At 37.9% G+C, this 14,934-nt stretch overlaps 1 protein-coding gene across 22 annotated transcripts in view; it reads left to right on the forward strand.

The window, feature by feature from the left end:
* Positions 1–27: 27 nt before the first annotated feature.
* LOC101737733 (GTPase-activating protein skywalker) overlaps positions 28–14,934 on the forward strand; it is a 111,469-nt gene continuing 96,562 nt past the window's right edge. For 21 of the 22 annotated variants that reach the window (XM_038010542.2, XM_062668060.1, XM_038010543.2 and 18 more), the window contains exons 1-2: positions 28–619; positions 947–1,241. In XM_038010542.2, the coding sequence (XP_037866470.1) occupies positions 1,130–1,241 (112 nt within the window). In that variant the 5' untranslated portion in view covers positions 28–619; positions 947–1,129. The remainder of the gene's footprint in view (positions 620–946; positions 1,242–14,934) is intronic. The other variant, XM_062668075.1, reaches the window with a different exon arrangement.

Here is a 14,934-nt window from a genome sequence, read left to right on the forward strand (position 1 = left end):
GGTCCTACTACATATTTATACCACTTTGCAAATTAAACAGCATGTGTGTGCTTGTTCAGCCGATTTGATTTCTTTGTAACCATCTGTATTTCTGAATTTCGACGAATAGCTTACTAGTCTATGCTCTTCCTGTTGGTCGGTGCGACGGGTGTGCGGGGCTTTTTTCATCTATTTGTCGAGTTCAAGTTCTTGCAAAACGTGAAAATTTTAAAGTCGTGTATTTTGTTTAAACGACAACTGCTACAGAATTATCTGTAAATAATTATTTCCATGTACTGTTCTTTACAAATAAGTATTTACCGTATCTAAAGCTAAGACGACTTTCACCGGATAGGTACATCGATAATTTGGGAAAGCAGGGGTGCTTGTAAATTAAAAAAAAAATTGCCATGTATCCGTGGTCAGTTACTAATAAAATATCACTGTGAGGTACAATCAGGGACATTGTGGTTCGTTTAAGTGACAAAGCAAACGCGTCGACTCTCATTCGAGACTATTATCCCATTCGTGATTACGTTGGGTCGGGAACTGGCCACTCGGCTTAGTCGTCGCGGGGACTCCAAAGCGGTAAATACGGAGGCGCAGATCCTGCTTCGCATCATTTATCGTCAGGATTGCGGTGAGTACGCTCCTCCCGTAGTTTACACATATTAGACAAAATCGCGAATATAGTTTTGGCTGTCGGCATCTGACATTGATCAGCCGCCCGAATGTCTTAAAATAGCTATAAAATGTCAAGTCTGCCCTGGCAGCGAGGTGATCAGCTGATCCGCGCTGTTTTAATTATGTTAGGTAACTGATTGTCTCGAAGATATGCTTATCTGAGGCAGTATAATCGTTTGATTATTTTATTCGGCTGATAATGTTATCTCGGTGATAAAGTATTACATATATATTGGCAGTCTTGACACGGTTCCTGTGAATTGAACCTTGTCCTTGTTTTCAGATTTAAAAATGGTGCAGCAAGATTTGACTTAGAAACTGTGACCAGTGCTGCACATGTGACAGTAATGGCTTGGGGTGGCTCACGTGTGTGAGCTCTGATCGTGCAACAGACCTCTGGAAGTCAAGTGCGGTGTTGTGTAGTGTCTAGTCAGAGTGAATTTGTGTTTGTGAAGATAGAGTCGGAATGCCCTCCGTGATGTTGTCGGCAGTGCTTGAAGAGGAGCCTGATCTCTATGAGGCGTTCCCACCACATGTTGACCCAAGCGGAATTACAATACTCACTGACAGTCCACCAGGTAATACTAAAGTGTTAATTCCAAATTATTTTAAAATCACATTTAAAATGTCTGTCAATACTGTCATTTGTGAATTATCTTATCCTATTATAAGTACTTAAACGTTGGGTATTTATTATTGAATTTTAAAGTTTTTGTCATAAAAATAATAGGAACTTATAATGCATAAATGATACACTGGGTATTTCATAAAATCTGGATTGATTTGTCTAAAATACTATTAAAACAAGAACATTAAATGAAAAATTCCAATTATTTTTAAAAATACATTTGTTTCAAATCGGAAGTTAAGGTAAAACAAATAAAAAATTGGAGCAAATGAATAAACAAAATAAATTATCTCGAAATTTTAAGATAAAGAAAAACTAACACAAGATATTATCTTTGCATTGAGTTTATAATCGTAAACATACTATGCAATGTTGTTTTGAGATAACAAGAAGCAATTTAGTATTTAAAATTAGCTTGACTGATTTTATTAAGAAACAAAATGAGTCTTTTCAAATTCAGATCAGATTTTATTTAAAAAATATACGTAATGTAAATAGAAAAACTGTTAAATAAGGAGTTTTTTTGATACACTCATCATCATGATAAATTTTTGAAACATGTTGATTTTAGAAATTGCATTTCTAATATCTTAGTGAACAAATAGGGAAATTTAATTTTGCTTAAACTGAAGTAAGCTTTAGTATTATAATATCTAGGTCATAGGTGATTAGAATTTTCATGTGAATAATAATAAATAATTATAATATTCTAGAAACGACTAGAAGTTTCTACTGGCTTACTGTAGGTCAAACTAAGGTCAAAAAATTCATTGTCTACAATAATAAAAATGAATTTTCATTTAAAATTTCTTATAGACAGTTGAAATTATATCACGCCATATTTTCTTATTTATTGAAATCATCTTTTCGATTTGTTTAGTTGCACAAGCAATATTTTGTTTCAGCATTTCGAAATTTAAATCAGATATCGTAAATTTATACTAATCATGTTTTTATTCATGAAAAAGTGGTTCGTTTTGTCGTATCACTCTTGTCAGAGCGGTCGTGGTCGTCATTCGGTATTATAAAAATGGTGGTAATTACGAAAACAAGTTTAATCAATATAACTTTTTAGATAATGTATAACTGAGCGCAATGACATGTCCTTCTTCAAACGAGGCTTGTGGAGAATACTTAACGGTAGGCAGCGGTATGACTCTTATAATTGGATTTGATTTGAAAAATATTGTAAACTGTTTATCCAAACGTGCCGATTTTTACAAGCGACAGTTCTTGATATCATTTGATATGTTTCGATTCTGGTTTTTGCCAGATGTCTTTTATTCACCAACAGATATAACTATAGTAGGATACAAAAACACTTGAATAATTGCTGTGCTCACGTCTAGGTCCGCGTGGACTTGAGTAGTTGCATAGAAACGTGTCGACGTCGCCCAAAACACGTCATCTCGGATCCTCCCGATCCACTAAAGGTGCTTTTAGGTACCCCAAGCACCGGTCATCGTTCTCGTCGAACCCTTCGCTTGAGACGAAGGGTTCGGCGAACAAATTAACCCACAGACGCAGCCCACTGAGTTTCTCGCCGGATCTTCTCAGTGGGTCGCGTTTCCGATCCGGTGGTAGATTCTGCGAAGCACGGCTCTTACTAGGGTTCGTGTTAGCAATATCGTCAAGTTTGAGCCCCGTGAGCTCACCTCAACACACTGACAGTTTTTGTACTCCCGGAAAACGCAAAATTTTCATTTACTAATATTAAATACGAAATTAAATGGGACAATACTGCTGTACCGATTTTCTATAAATTCGGTATGGAAATAGTTTGAACCCTGGGAAAGAATATAGGCTACGCTTTATCCCATCGCTGAGATCGGATCTTCGCCCACGCTATTTAAAGAATAGAACTCGCTCATTGTGATTGTAAGTTTCCACAAATTTTATTATAGATAATTTTAGTATGATCATATTAACGAATTGATCACGAAAACTTTACACGGATATTTGCTTTATGGCGTACCATTTAACAAGACCATGAATTTTTTTCATGTTTTTTAACTTTAAAAGAAGAAATTGTCATTGACCTGTGCTCACAACCGATCCTATAGACCGAATGGTAAACAGTCGACGTCGTCCTAAACACGTCATTACGGATCCTCCCGATCCATTAACGGTGCTTTTAGGTACCTCAAGCAACGGTCACCGTCTTCGCCGAACCCGTCGCGTGCTACGAAGGGCTCGACGAGTAAATTAACCCATAGACACAGCCCACTGAGTTTCTCGCCGGATCTTCTCAGTGGGTCGCGTTTCCGTTCCGGTGGTAGATTCTGCGAAGCACTGCTCTTGATAGGGTCAGTATTAGCAACACTCCGGTTTGAGCCACGTGAGCTCACCTACACGTCAAGGAAAAGCTGAAATAGCCTCTCAAGGCTATCAGCATAGGTACACAGGCACAGTTGAATGCGATCTACAATACATTGGCGTTCTTGCGTGGTATAGTCTCGAATGCGTGACATAAAAATCTCGAATCTAGTAAACAATTTATCATCAGAGCGCCGTTTTGCAGGTTAGTTTCAAACTAATAAAACCTAAACTTTCAACTTCGTTACAAATTTCAAATTCAATATCACGCCCTCTTCTGTAAACGCCGTTGCGTTGCGACCTTTTTAAACTGTCATTTGTCGCTGAAGATGTCGTTTTTTTCCTACCTTAGCCTTGACAGGCTATCTCAGCGTAACCTTAGCTAGTAGGTGAGCTCACGGGGCTCAAACCGGAGTGAAGAAGATGTCGAGATACGAAACTTAACTCATATACATTACACTTGTCTTGGTCCGGCGCTTTTATGCCAGATATACACATCGGACGGACGGATGGTTAAAAATTTATTGTATATTCTTTATATTGTATGTAGATAGTTCAGTTCGTTGTCTATCTGGTCGCTCCTTACTCTGACCGGAAGTCGTTGTCTATCTTATGCTAAGAAACTACCGGAGTCTAACGACATCTCAAAAGTTTTTTAAACGGGAACATTTCATGGGTCCGACACATGGTTATTTGGCCACAAACTAAGATTGCTGTACTATGGGAACCAGAGATCGATATAATACTCGTAATTCTCGTCTCTATATATACAAATATTATTAGAAAAAAAAAAACAGGCAAAGAGCAAACGGACCTATTCAGCACATAAATGTTTCCCCGATATAGGAATCGAACTCGCTGCCAAGGGCATTAACTATTGCATCGCCGAGTCAGCTTTTATAGTTCCATGTGTATGTCTCTGAGCGAACGAAACTGAACCCATCTTACATTTTCTGTACGAAATTTGCCGGACGCCCATCACACTCCGATCAGTAATCCCTTTGGGACAAAAATATACATGATCTACATTACATACTAAATATACTTTTTACTGTTGGTAGGACCACTGGGAGTCCGTGCGGGTAGGTACCACTACCCCGCCTTTTTCTGCCGTGAACAAGTAATGCGTTTCGGTTTGAAGGGTGGGGCAGCCGTTGTAACTATACTTGAGACCTTAGAACTTATATCTCAAGGTAGGTGGCGCATTTACGTTGTAAATACCTATGGGCTCCAGTAACCACTTAACACCAGGTGGGCTATGAGCTCGTCCACCCATCTAAAAAATAAACCTTTTTTACGTTAATATTTCCATTTTCTATCTTGCTTGCGGCTTAAATTTTAGTGTGAACATTCTTCATCGTAAGATGGGCGGCATAATATTCTTGCAACAAACATAGTAACAAATTTCTTTCCTTATTAATAGTGTAGCACGGCAAAAATACAAAACCTTACATTACGAAAATAAAACTCATTAAAACGGTCGTAAATGATATCGCCACAATAAAAAATATATTTACGACACGCAATAAAGAGAAATGTAGCTTAGCGCAACCGTCCCAAGCCTTTCGATCCACATACAAATAGTACATATATTTGAACTGGTGTTTTATTTTATTTCATATAAGGATGAACGAGCTCACAGTTCACCTGGTGTTGTGTGGTTTTTTTTTTTTTTTTTTTATTGCCCTTGTAGGCAGACGAGCATACGGCCCACCTGATGGTGAGTGGTTACCGTCGCCCATGGACTTCAGCAATGCCAGGGGCAGAGCCAAGCCGCTGCCTACCGAAACTGGAACTGGAACCCATAGACATCTACAACGTAAATGTCGTCACCCACCTAAGATATGAGTTTTAAAGGTCTCAGTATAGTCACAACGGCTGCCCCACCCTTCAAACCGAAACGCATTACTGCTTCACAGCAGAAATAGACGGGGCGGTGGTGGTACCTACCCGTGCGGACTCACAAGAGGTCCTACCACCAGTAATTACGCAAATTGTAATTTTGCGGGTTTGATTTTTATTACACGATGTTATTCCTTCACCGTGGAAGTCAATCGTGAACATTTGTCAAGTACGTATTTCATTACAAAAATTGGTACCCGCCTGCGGGATTCGAACACCGGTGCAATAGCTAGATACGAATGCACCGGACGTAACGTCTTATCCTTTAGGCCACGACGACTTTGTTTTCTTCTACTTTATCGTCGGTAGAATTATGTGCTACCTAATTTCGAACCCTCGAAGTCGTTGTGGCAAAAAATAAGATGCCCGGTGTATTTTTATCGAGCGACGCTACTATGCTAGGGCTAAAAACTCATACCTAGGCGCCATTTTTGTTTTAAATCTAATATCTCACAGGCGTTTATGAACCACTTCACAATGAACGATCCAATTCGATCGCTCTAATGATTGTTAAACAATACAATTCAGACTTGGACCTCATGTCTCAAGGTGAATGGCAGCATTTAAATCCATTGGCTCCAATAACCACTGAACATTCGAATCAATAACATTAATATCTTCAGAGCTAAAACTGGCATCGCGTTAGAAATACATATGACGATGGTACCGGCTCGTGAGGATTCACAACACTGCTTACCACTAGTAATCAGTTATATACGCATTATAATTTACCAATAATTACATTCACGAGAAATTCTGAATAATTACATACAAGAGATACCTCGTGTACTACGGAAATGTTTATACACCAATATTGTTATCTTTCTCAGGAACGTTAAGTGTTTATCTAATTGTGATAAGATAACGGGTACTTATTTGATTGTAACTCGTAGCGTTCGGATCTTTCAAAGAGCAAAATAATTTTTAATTTGATAGGATTTCATTTCATTCTCTATAAAGTTTACGACTTCTTTGTGTATTTTCCTGAAGCCAAGTTAGTAAATTAATGTAACGCGATACTTTGAAGATTTCTCTTTTGACATTGAAAAAACAGGTATATATTACTTAACGCCTATTTCTGCCGTGAAGCAGTAATGCGTTTCGGTTTGAAGGGTGGAGCAGCCATTGTAACTGTACTGAGACCTTAGAACCCATATCTCAGTGTCGGTGGTGGCATTTACGTTGTAGATGTCTATGGGCTCCAGTAACCACTCAAAACCAGGTGGGCTGTGAGCTCGTCCACCCATCTAAGCAATAAAATAAAATAAAACCGACAACAATTTTAGTATAAAACCTTACAAAAAAGATCTATAAGACTCGTTCCTACACTGAAAACCCTTTCCGGTATTTCTAGCACTCTTGTATAACAAAATTCGTCTTTAAACGTCCCTAAAACAAGTTTTCATTCTACCCGCCTGGCAGCGATTAATGCATGTTTTAAAAGTATAATCGGAAGAATTAAATAATCTATAATTGGTGACAATCTCGCTGATTATCAACAGGCTATTACAGTATAGTGTAGAAGTCCACTTCCAACAGTCAGGAAATAATACACAGATTGCAGTAGTTTACTTAATTTTGTATTGCTTTATTTGAAACTCCACTTTTACAATCTTTTAACCTCTGCTCACTACCGAATACACTGATTTCTCCAGTTTTTCAGACTACCGCCTTTTTTATTATCTCACAACCCCACTACTGGCATTGCTACCACCAACAGTGTTGCTATTTGGCAATACGAAAATTGCCTTAACTTTAACATGATCAATTTTATTTTAATTATTTTACAACTAACCTTACAATAGTAACCAGGAAATCTATTCCAGTGTTCTATCAAATATGAAATATTGTGTAGACTTGTGGTGACTGCAATCATCTAGATTGTCTTTACCTGTTCGTGATAAAAAAAACTCGTATGGGTCCATCAGACATCAATATTTATATGATCCAATCTTTGTCGACTATGATGTAATCGCAAGACACCGAGCTTATTATTTTTTACTTAGATTCGTTCACACAATATATAGTAATAGAATTGATGTATATCTCTATATATAAAAATGAATTGCTGTTCGTTAGTCTCGCTAAAACTCGAGAACGGCTGGACTGATTTGGCTAATTTTGGTCTTGAATTTTTTGTGGAAGTCCAGAGAAGGTTTAAAAGGTAGATAAATATGAAAATCGGACGTCGGACGGATTCTTTTTGTTTGTTTTAAGTTTATTTTATACAAAAGTTTAGGTCTTTTATTTATCGACTGAGGCAATACGAAGTCTGCCGGGTCAGCTAGTTATAGTATAAAAATGGAATGTTTATTGCGTGTAGGGGACAAGAATCATAAATTGAAAACGCGGCCTTAACAAACTTTGAGTGGATGCATCAACAGCACACACGATCTTGTATCGTTTCACCGGCTTAAGTGTAAAAGCACTTGTTTGCGTAATCATGATACTTGTTTTGAATTGCGCTGTCAAAACACTTGCCCGCCGTCACACTACAGGTGCTGGCTGACATTTTGCGGTTTTTGATCTTTGCAGCGCGCACTCTACAAGTCGACAGATATGTATTGGTTTGTGATTTGAATAACGTGCCGGGATATTTAAATTGTAAGATTGATTTTAGGGATCCGTTAAGGAATTGCAACCGAGTAAATAATAATAAAATCGGTATGTACAATTTTTTAAGACGAACTAAAAACTTGAGTTAATCTTTTTTCGCTTTTCGTCGCATGTTTGTTCGATTCTGAGTTAAATTTCCTAAAGCTTCCAGATTATTTCGTCATGTCCATTTCTCTGTCTGTCTGTAGGTCATTTTAAGATGAGGCTATAAATATTCGTATCAAATTAATAAAATGTGAGAGAGTGAATTCTATAAACCGCTGTTAAATGGGAGCTTATTAAGAAAATAAAAAAGAACTTTATAATTGTGACTACAGGTCTGATCTTTGAAACAATTGCAAGTGATTCTGATTTCTAAAGTGATTCTGCAAATAGTTTATTTTAAATTCAGAATTCAAGATTCCTTTTTGCATTAACAATAGCAACTAGGTCAGAGTGTGTTATCGGCGGAGGAGACAAACAATATTCGTTTAGACTAAAGAGGCTTATCGGGTTGAATCAGCGCGTAGGAATGATAAACTTGAATCGTTCTTGTTTACGAAACGGCCTGCATAAAACTTGAAGATTTTCGTGTTTTACAACATCTTAATTTCACCGAAAGATTTTTAATACGTTTTTTTTTTACCTATTCGCTGGTAGCCTCGATGGGCTATTACTTCTCGAGTTGATAGGCGAGCTCATGGAGCTCGTCCTGAGAGAATTTGCTAACACTAGCCCTAGCAAGAGCAGTGCTTCGCTCACCGAGAAGATCAGGCGAGAAACTCAGTGAATTGGATTCAATACATTAGTCCTCTGGTACTCTTTAATTGAATTAGCTTTTACGAACTATTTAAGGGCTATTAATTTACCGATCCGATCAGTAAATAATCAAGTCTGATATTGTGTTTTTTTTTTATTGTATAAACGGGTGAACGATCTCATATGGGTGTTAAGTGGCAAAAAGGCAATGGTGGTAGATACTAGTGCCAGGCGGATAGTAATACGTACCACCACCAGTAATTGATGAATTCTGCTAGCTTGTTTTCTGTTACGCGATGCTATTTATACACTCCACTTTTTTATATAATACAATTCAATTAATGACAAAATGTTTAATACAGGGCAAGCTTAAAAACGAAAAAAAAGAAACAACATTAAATGTTTGTTCTTTAAAATTTCTACTCCTTGAAGTAAATATTAATATTACTTATATATTCTATTTAAATGTACCCTACATTAATTGTATAAAATCAGTGACATATCTTTATAAGAAAACAATTTTTAGAAGTTTTTTTTTTGTGTTAAGTGGTTAAGTACTGGGACCCATAGACATCTACAACATAAATGCGTCACACACCTTGAGATATAAGTTCTAAGGTCTCAGTATGGTTACAACGGCTGCCCCACCCTTCAAGCCGAAACGCATTACTGCTTCACGGCAAAATAGGTGGGGTGGTGGTACCTACCCGTGCGGACTCACATGAGTTCCTACCACCAGTAAAAAATATATAGTTAATCACCAGTCTTAATTAAAGATGTTTCAAATCAACAACATATTTTAGGTGATGTGTTATCGTGTTGGAGTCACCTATTAAGGATTGTGTAGAAATTAAAGTCGATTGGCAGCTAATGATTTATTGCGCACAGTGAGAACGACCGGCACTACCGACAGTTCGCTACACACTGTCGCAATACCGAATGTATAGTACAATGTATATACCTAAAACCCCTACAATATTAATCAAAAAACGCTCAAAAAAAACAGTGCACACCTTTCGAACTTAATCTGTTTTGGTATATAAATATAATAACGATTTTAAGACCGTTTCAACTTTAATACAACTACATAATTACTTCCCGTAGAACTGAAATATGTACATTAAGACCTATAATTTAAACGGTAAACTCAATTTTATAATCAAATTATTTTGAGTTTAACACGCGACTCCTAATGAATAGTTATATTAGTGTAGTAGGTACGTGATTGGCGGACTTTTGTGTTCGAACCATGGTGCGATGGTTCTTCTCCAACGAGGCGCATATTTACACACGGAGAGGGGAGACAAAGAAGCCACCTGGCGAAAGGTGTAGAACCCCGTTCTTAATATGGCGTTATCGCAAACGATACGCAAAATAACGATTGAGTAATAATATGGTGTTTTTTCATGTGCATACATTTTTGGTGTATGTAAGTAAGGGCTGTGTTGACGGCGTGATTTTTTCTAAACTCAAAGAATTTGTGTGTAGTTTGTTTTGTTTATTAGTTTATTTTATTATTTTTATTAACAATAAAATTGGTGGATTCGCCGATGACGTAATGTATTATTATCTACCGTAGATACAGTATCATGTCATCGTGTATTTGGAATCAATAGGAACAAAAACTGGAGATAGGATTTTTAAGTAATCTAGCAATAGGAGCCTGGGGTTCATTTTGAACTTTTCCAAAATGAACTGGGAATCCCTTTTACAGAGACCATAAAAGTAAACATTCAGTAAAAATGGCATTGGCGCCTTTACCCATAGTGAAATTGCCTGTTGTATTCTTCCACGGATAACCGGACACAACGTTTAAAAGTTTATATTGAGACCAATGGAGATGATTTACTATAAGCTTCATATTTTTCTATTAAATTAAAGTAAGTATAAACTAATGCAGACAGCATTACTAAATGCTCATGTCATGTTATAGAAAGAAGAAAAAAAGATGTTTTCCTTGTAACAATATTGATGGAATGACTAAGCGTATTGTCGGACTGTAATCTCGTTCTACACGTCTAATGCATTAGAAAATAAAATAAAAACATAAAAATTAATACTACATTGTGTCTGTTCGTATTTTACTGCGACAGACAGATAAGTTGGCGAAATCCCATGTGCTGGTCCGATAAAATTAAGACGACATTGGACTCCAGCATCGATGTCGCTATCCATTGCGCATGGAACAGGAAATAATGGAAGAACATAGTCCGAACTAAAATGTTCCCTAAAGGTCACGGCCCTCAGCACTGAGGATGCAAGGAGTGCAACAGTTATTGGCACTTCGAAGGAGGCCGGCTTACGCGAGTACTATGTACATATAAAATTGATGACGTTAAATCACACACGTCTGTGCCTTTTTTTATTGCTTATATGGGTGGACGAGCTCACAGCCCACCTGGTGTTAAGTGGTTAAGGTGGAGCCCATAGACATCTACAACGTAAATGCGCCACCCACCTTGAGAGATAAGTTCTAAGATCTCAGTAGGTATAGGTAGTTACAACGGCTGCCCCGCCCTTCAAATCGAAATGTATTACTGCTTCACGGCAGAAACAGGCAGGGTGATGGTAATTACCCGCGCGGACTCACAAGAGATCCTACCACCAGTAAAAAGTGCCTCCAATTTATTAGTACTTAATGAATTTACAACTTTTTAGTTGTAATGAAAGTGTCGCGGAAAGATTGACACTGAGCTAGATATTAACAATAAAATTTTACAGTACTTTTAATTATTTTAATTACTTATGTTATAGTGGAGTTAAATTTGAATTTGTTGGAATATGAAGCACATAATGTAGACTGGCTTCGTCATTGGCCTAATAAATATGACGGATAACAAAGGAATAGACTTTGCCGGGACTCTGATCCTCCGGCAGAATTTTAAATACACGTCTATGGCGCGCTCCATAAAAATACCCGTAATGGTCACTCTGGGTCACTGAGACCCCACTCGGTTAGTTACCACCATCACGCTTGTTTCTACCGCCGACAGCGGTTATTGAATAAAATATGAAACTCCGGCGTTATGTTTCAAGATGGCTGATCTATGGACTTCGGGGACCACTTCACAGTAGGTGGGAAGTAAACTTGTACAATGCATAAACGGCGTTAAAAAATTGGTAAACAGTAGTTGCAATTTTTTTTAAAAGTACCCACATAGCTCCCTCAAACTGTATATTTTTTACCATGAACATCTAATTCAGGGAGAAAATCTTCATTGGTATCGTAAATTATAATCGTAATAACAGATTCATTGCCTGCTCGTTTGTCAGTGTATCTAATGTAATAAAAACGGGGCAATAGAGAAATCAATTTGTCATTAAAAATAATAATAGGTACATATATCTTTTTAAATCTTTTTAGTTATCAATGACAAATCGTGAGACGCGGAGATCGCGTGATTTACGACTTTGCAATAATTTAATTTTACGATCGTTGAGAAATGACTTAAAAACGACAGTAAAGTGTGAAATAATTTACTTAACTGTATTAACATGTTCATGTAACTCTTATAATAGTGATGACAGAACTTTTGTATCATTTCTCAGCGATAGTTCGCAGTATGTCGAATTGGAAGCGAACCATCGATTTTTTTTTTTTTTAAATGAACACACAAACCTACCGCCTTGAATTAATCGTTCTATCGGAGCCGCCTGCCGAAACACGAAGTAGAAGCTTTAATAATATTCGAAAAACGATCCTACAGCCTTTATCGTATGATTCAATAGCGGCAGAAATGGGCAGCATGGTGGCCTAAAACCCGGAAAGGCTACGCGTAAAATATTTGGAACTATGTTGTATGATAAAAAGGAATCCTTTAAGTTCACGCTGAAGTTAACTGCGACAGAGCTTGTATGGATATCTAATTTGATTCCTTACTAGCTGTTATCCGCGGCTTCGGTCACGTGACCAAGGAACAGTGTCAATGTAGTTTTCCGTGCGAATGTGAGAGAGAGAGAGAACATACTGCACACCAAAACATTAGAAAACAGTCAACAAACAGATACGTTTGTATAATAGGCGGGCTTATCGCTAAAAGCGATTTCTTCCAGACAACCATTTAATTACCCGAAGCTCTGGACAGATAAAGATATAGTAGGTATGTTGCGGTTTTAATAGATGTTTTTCGGGATAAAGGTAGCCTATGTCACTCTCCTGGCCTATTCTCCTTTGTTGTATCACTCTTGTCAGAGCGGTCGTGGTCATTATTCAGTATCATTGTTGTGGCGCGATGTTGTGCGCCTCAAGAGCAATCATCACTTCTCCTGGTTTGTGGTGAGCCTGATACACTCATGCAACCGCCCACTATCGATTTGACTTGGTCGATCCATCGCATGGGCAACCCTTCACGCTGTCTGGCGCCTTCTACTTTGCCCTGAACGACAAGGCGCTCTATGGAGTTATTTCGTCACCTTGAGATATGTCCAAAAAATTATAGTATGCGTCCTAATACTACCACTTTAAAATCCATCAATCCGTTGTTACGTTTCGACGTGAAAGAAATATAAACAAGCATAAACAATATGAACTAGAAAAAATGTATGTCTAAGGTAGCTCACAACAGAATGAAGTTGACTTACCAAACTAGACTAGATAAGTATTATTCTTTGCTTTTCATGATTCTTTAAACTGTGATTTGTTTCTGATTGTATATGATTATCGTAGATCCATGATATTTATGTCTTACGGCTTTAATGTACTCTCGAACGACGTGGATTTCGAATTACGAAAACAGCCTGATTCATGCCGATCTTGTTTGTTGGTAGCGTCTGGTAAACAGTATTATCTGATGACAATTTATTGCTCGTGATGTATTAGTTGTTTCGAAGGGTCCCTGGCCTAAATAATAAAATACGCTTGGCTTGCTCGTTTGGAATGATGCGTATGGATCCTCTCGATCCACTAACGGTGCTTTTAGGTACCACAAGTACCGGTCACCGTCCTAGCTGAATCCATCGCTTTCGACGAAGGGCTCGACGAGTAAATTGACCCATAGACACAGCCCGCTGAGTTTCTCGCCGGATCTTCTCAGTGGGTCGCGTTTTCGATCCGGTGGTAGATTCTGCGAAGCACTGCTCTTGCTAAGCCTAGTGTTAGGAACGCCCCCAGGTTAGAGTCCCGAGTGCTCATCTATTTGTTCGGTTATGCTGGCATAGCCTCTCAAGCTACCAAATGAGGTTTTTTTTTTATGTGCCTATCTGCGATCAGTCCTGGACTATGAGCAGATGCGTTGCGTGTGCCATCGCGTCGAAGAGGCTCCTCATTGATCACCGTCTGTCACCAACTCCCTGTATATCATGACGTTTAAGACGTTTGATGTAACTGACTTTTGTCAACGCATTAGCTAGGGTATTTGGGTGGTTTTCCAGCCGAGTTCTGTACTTAGCCCCTGTGTACCTTATCTCTTCCTTAACAGTTCTAACGTTAGTTCTATAATCTAACCAGATTAGGTAGGAAAAAAAATGATGCGACTATGCGAAAATTATAATGAATTTTTATAAATAAATAGTAACTTTAGCCAAGATCACGAAACGACCATGGAATTATAAATTTTCGTAATTATCGGCGTTAGCGTGTATCGTAAGCCCGTTCAGGTATGGTGGTACCTCTATCTTTTCTATTTCTGGCGCGAGTCATTCACGCGGTTCGATTATAATTTTAGACTAAGACCGATTAGAGACTTAGACCAAACGTTTCATGATCACCGGCGTTCACTTTGTGGTTTTTGTATACATGTATGTGTTTTGTATATATATCAGGAGATCGTTAGGGCTACTGTCCCAATATATAGGTACATATGTGTAACCTAAATAAACAACTCACATCCGATCTACCCCTGAAACAATTGACTCGATAAAGCTTTCTTCAACCTACCTAATCGCTGATAGTCTAAGGGTTTATTCTAGCTACTCACGAATTAAATAAAAGTTTAATGATGATTGTAGCAAAACTATAACGTCTAATTGTCTTTATAAATAGTTCCTCTTTTACGAAGCAACTTTGTACAAAAGATACGGTTACAGGCCTGATAATGTTGAAATTTGACATGACTTAGGACTTAGACGGAAGA

This window comes from Bombyx mori, chromosome 4, assembly GCF_030269925.1.
Source record: "Bombyx mori chromosome 4, ASM3026992v2".
In the NCBI taxonomy this organism is placed as follows: domain Eukaryota; kingdom Metazoa; phylum Arthropoda; class Insecta; order Lepidoptera; family Bombycidae; genus Bombyx; species Bombyx mori.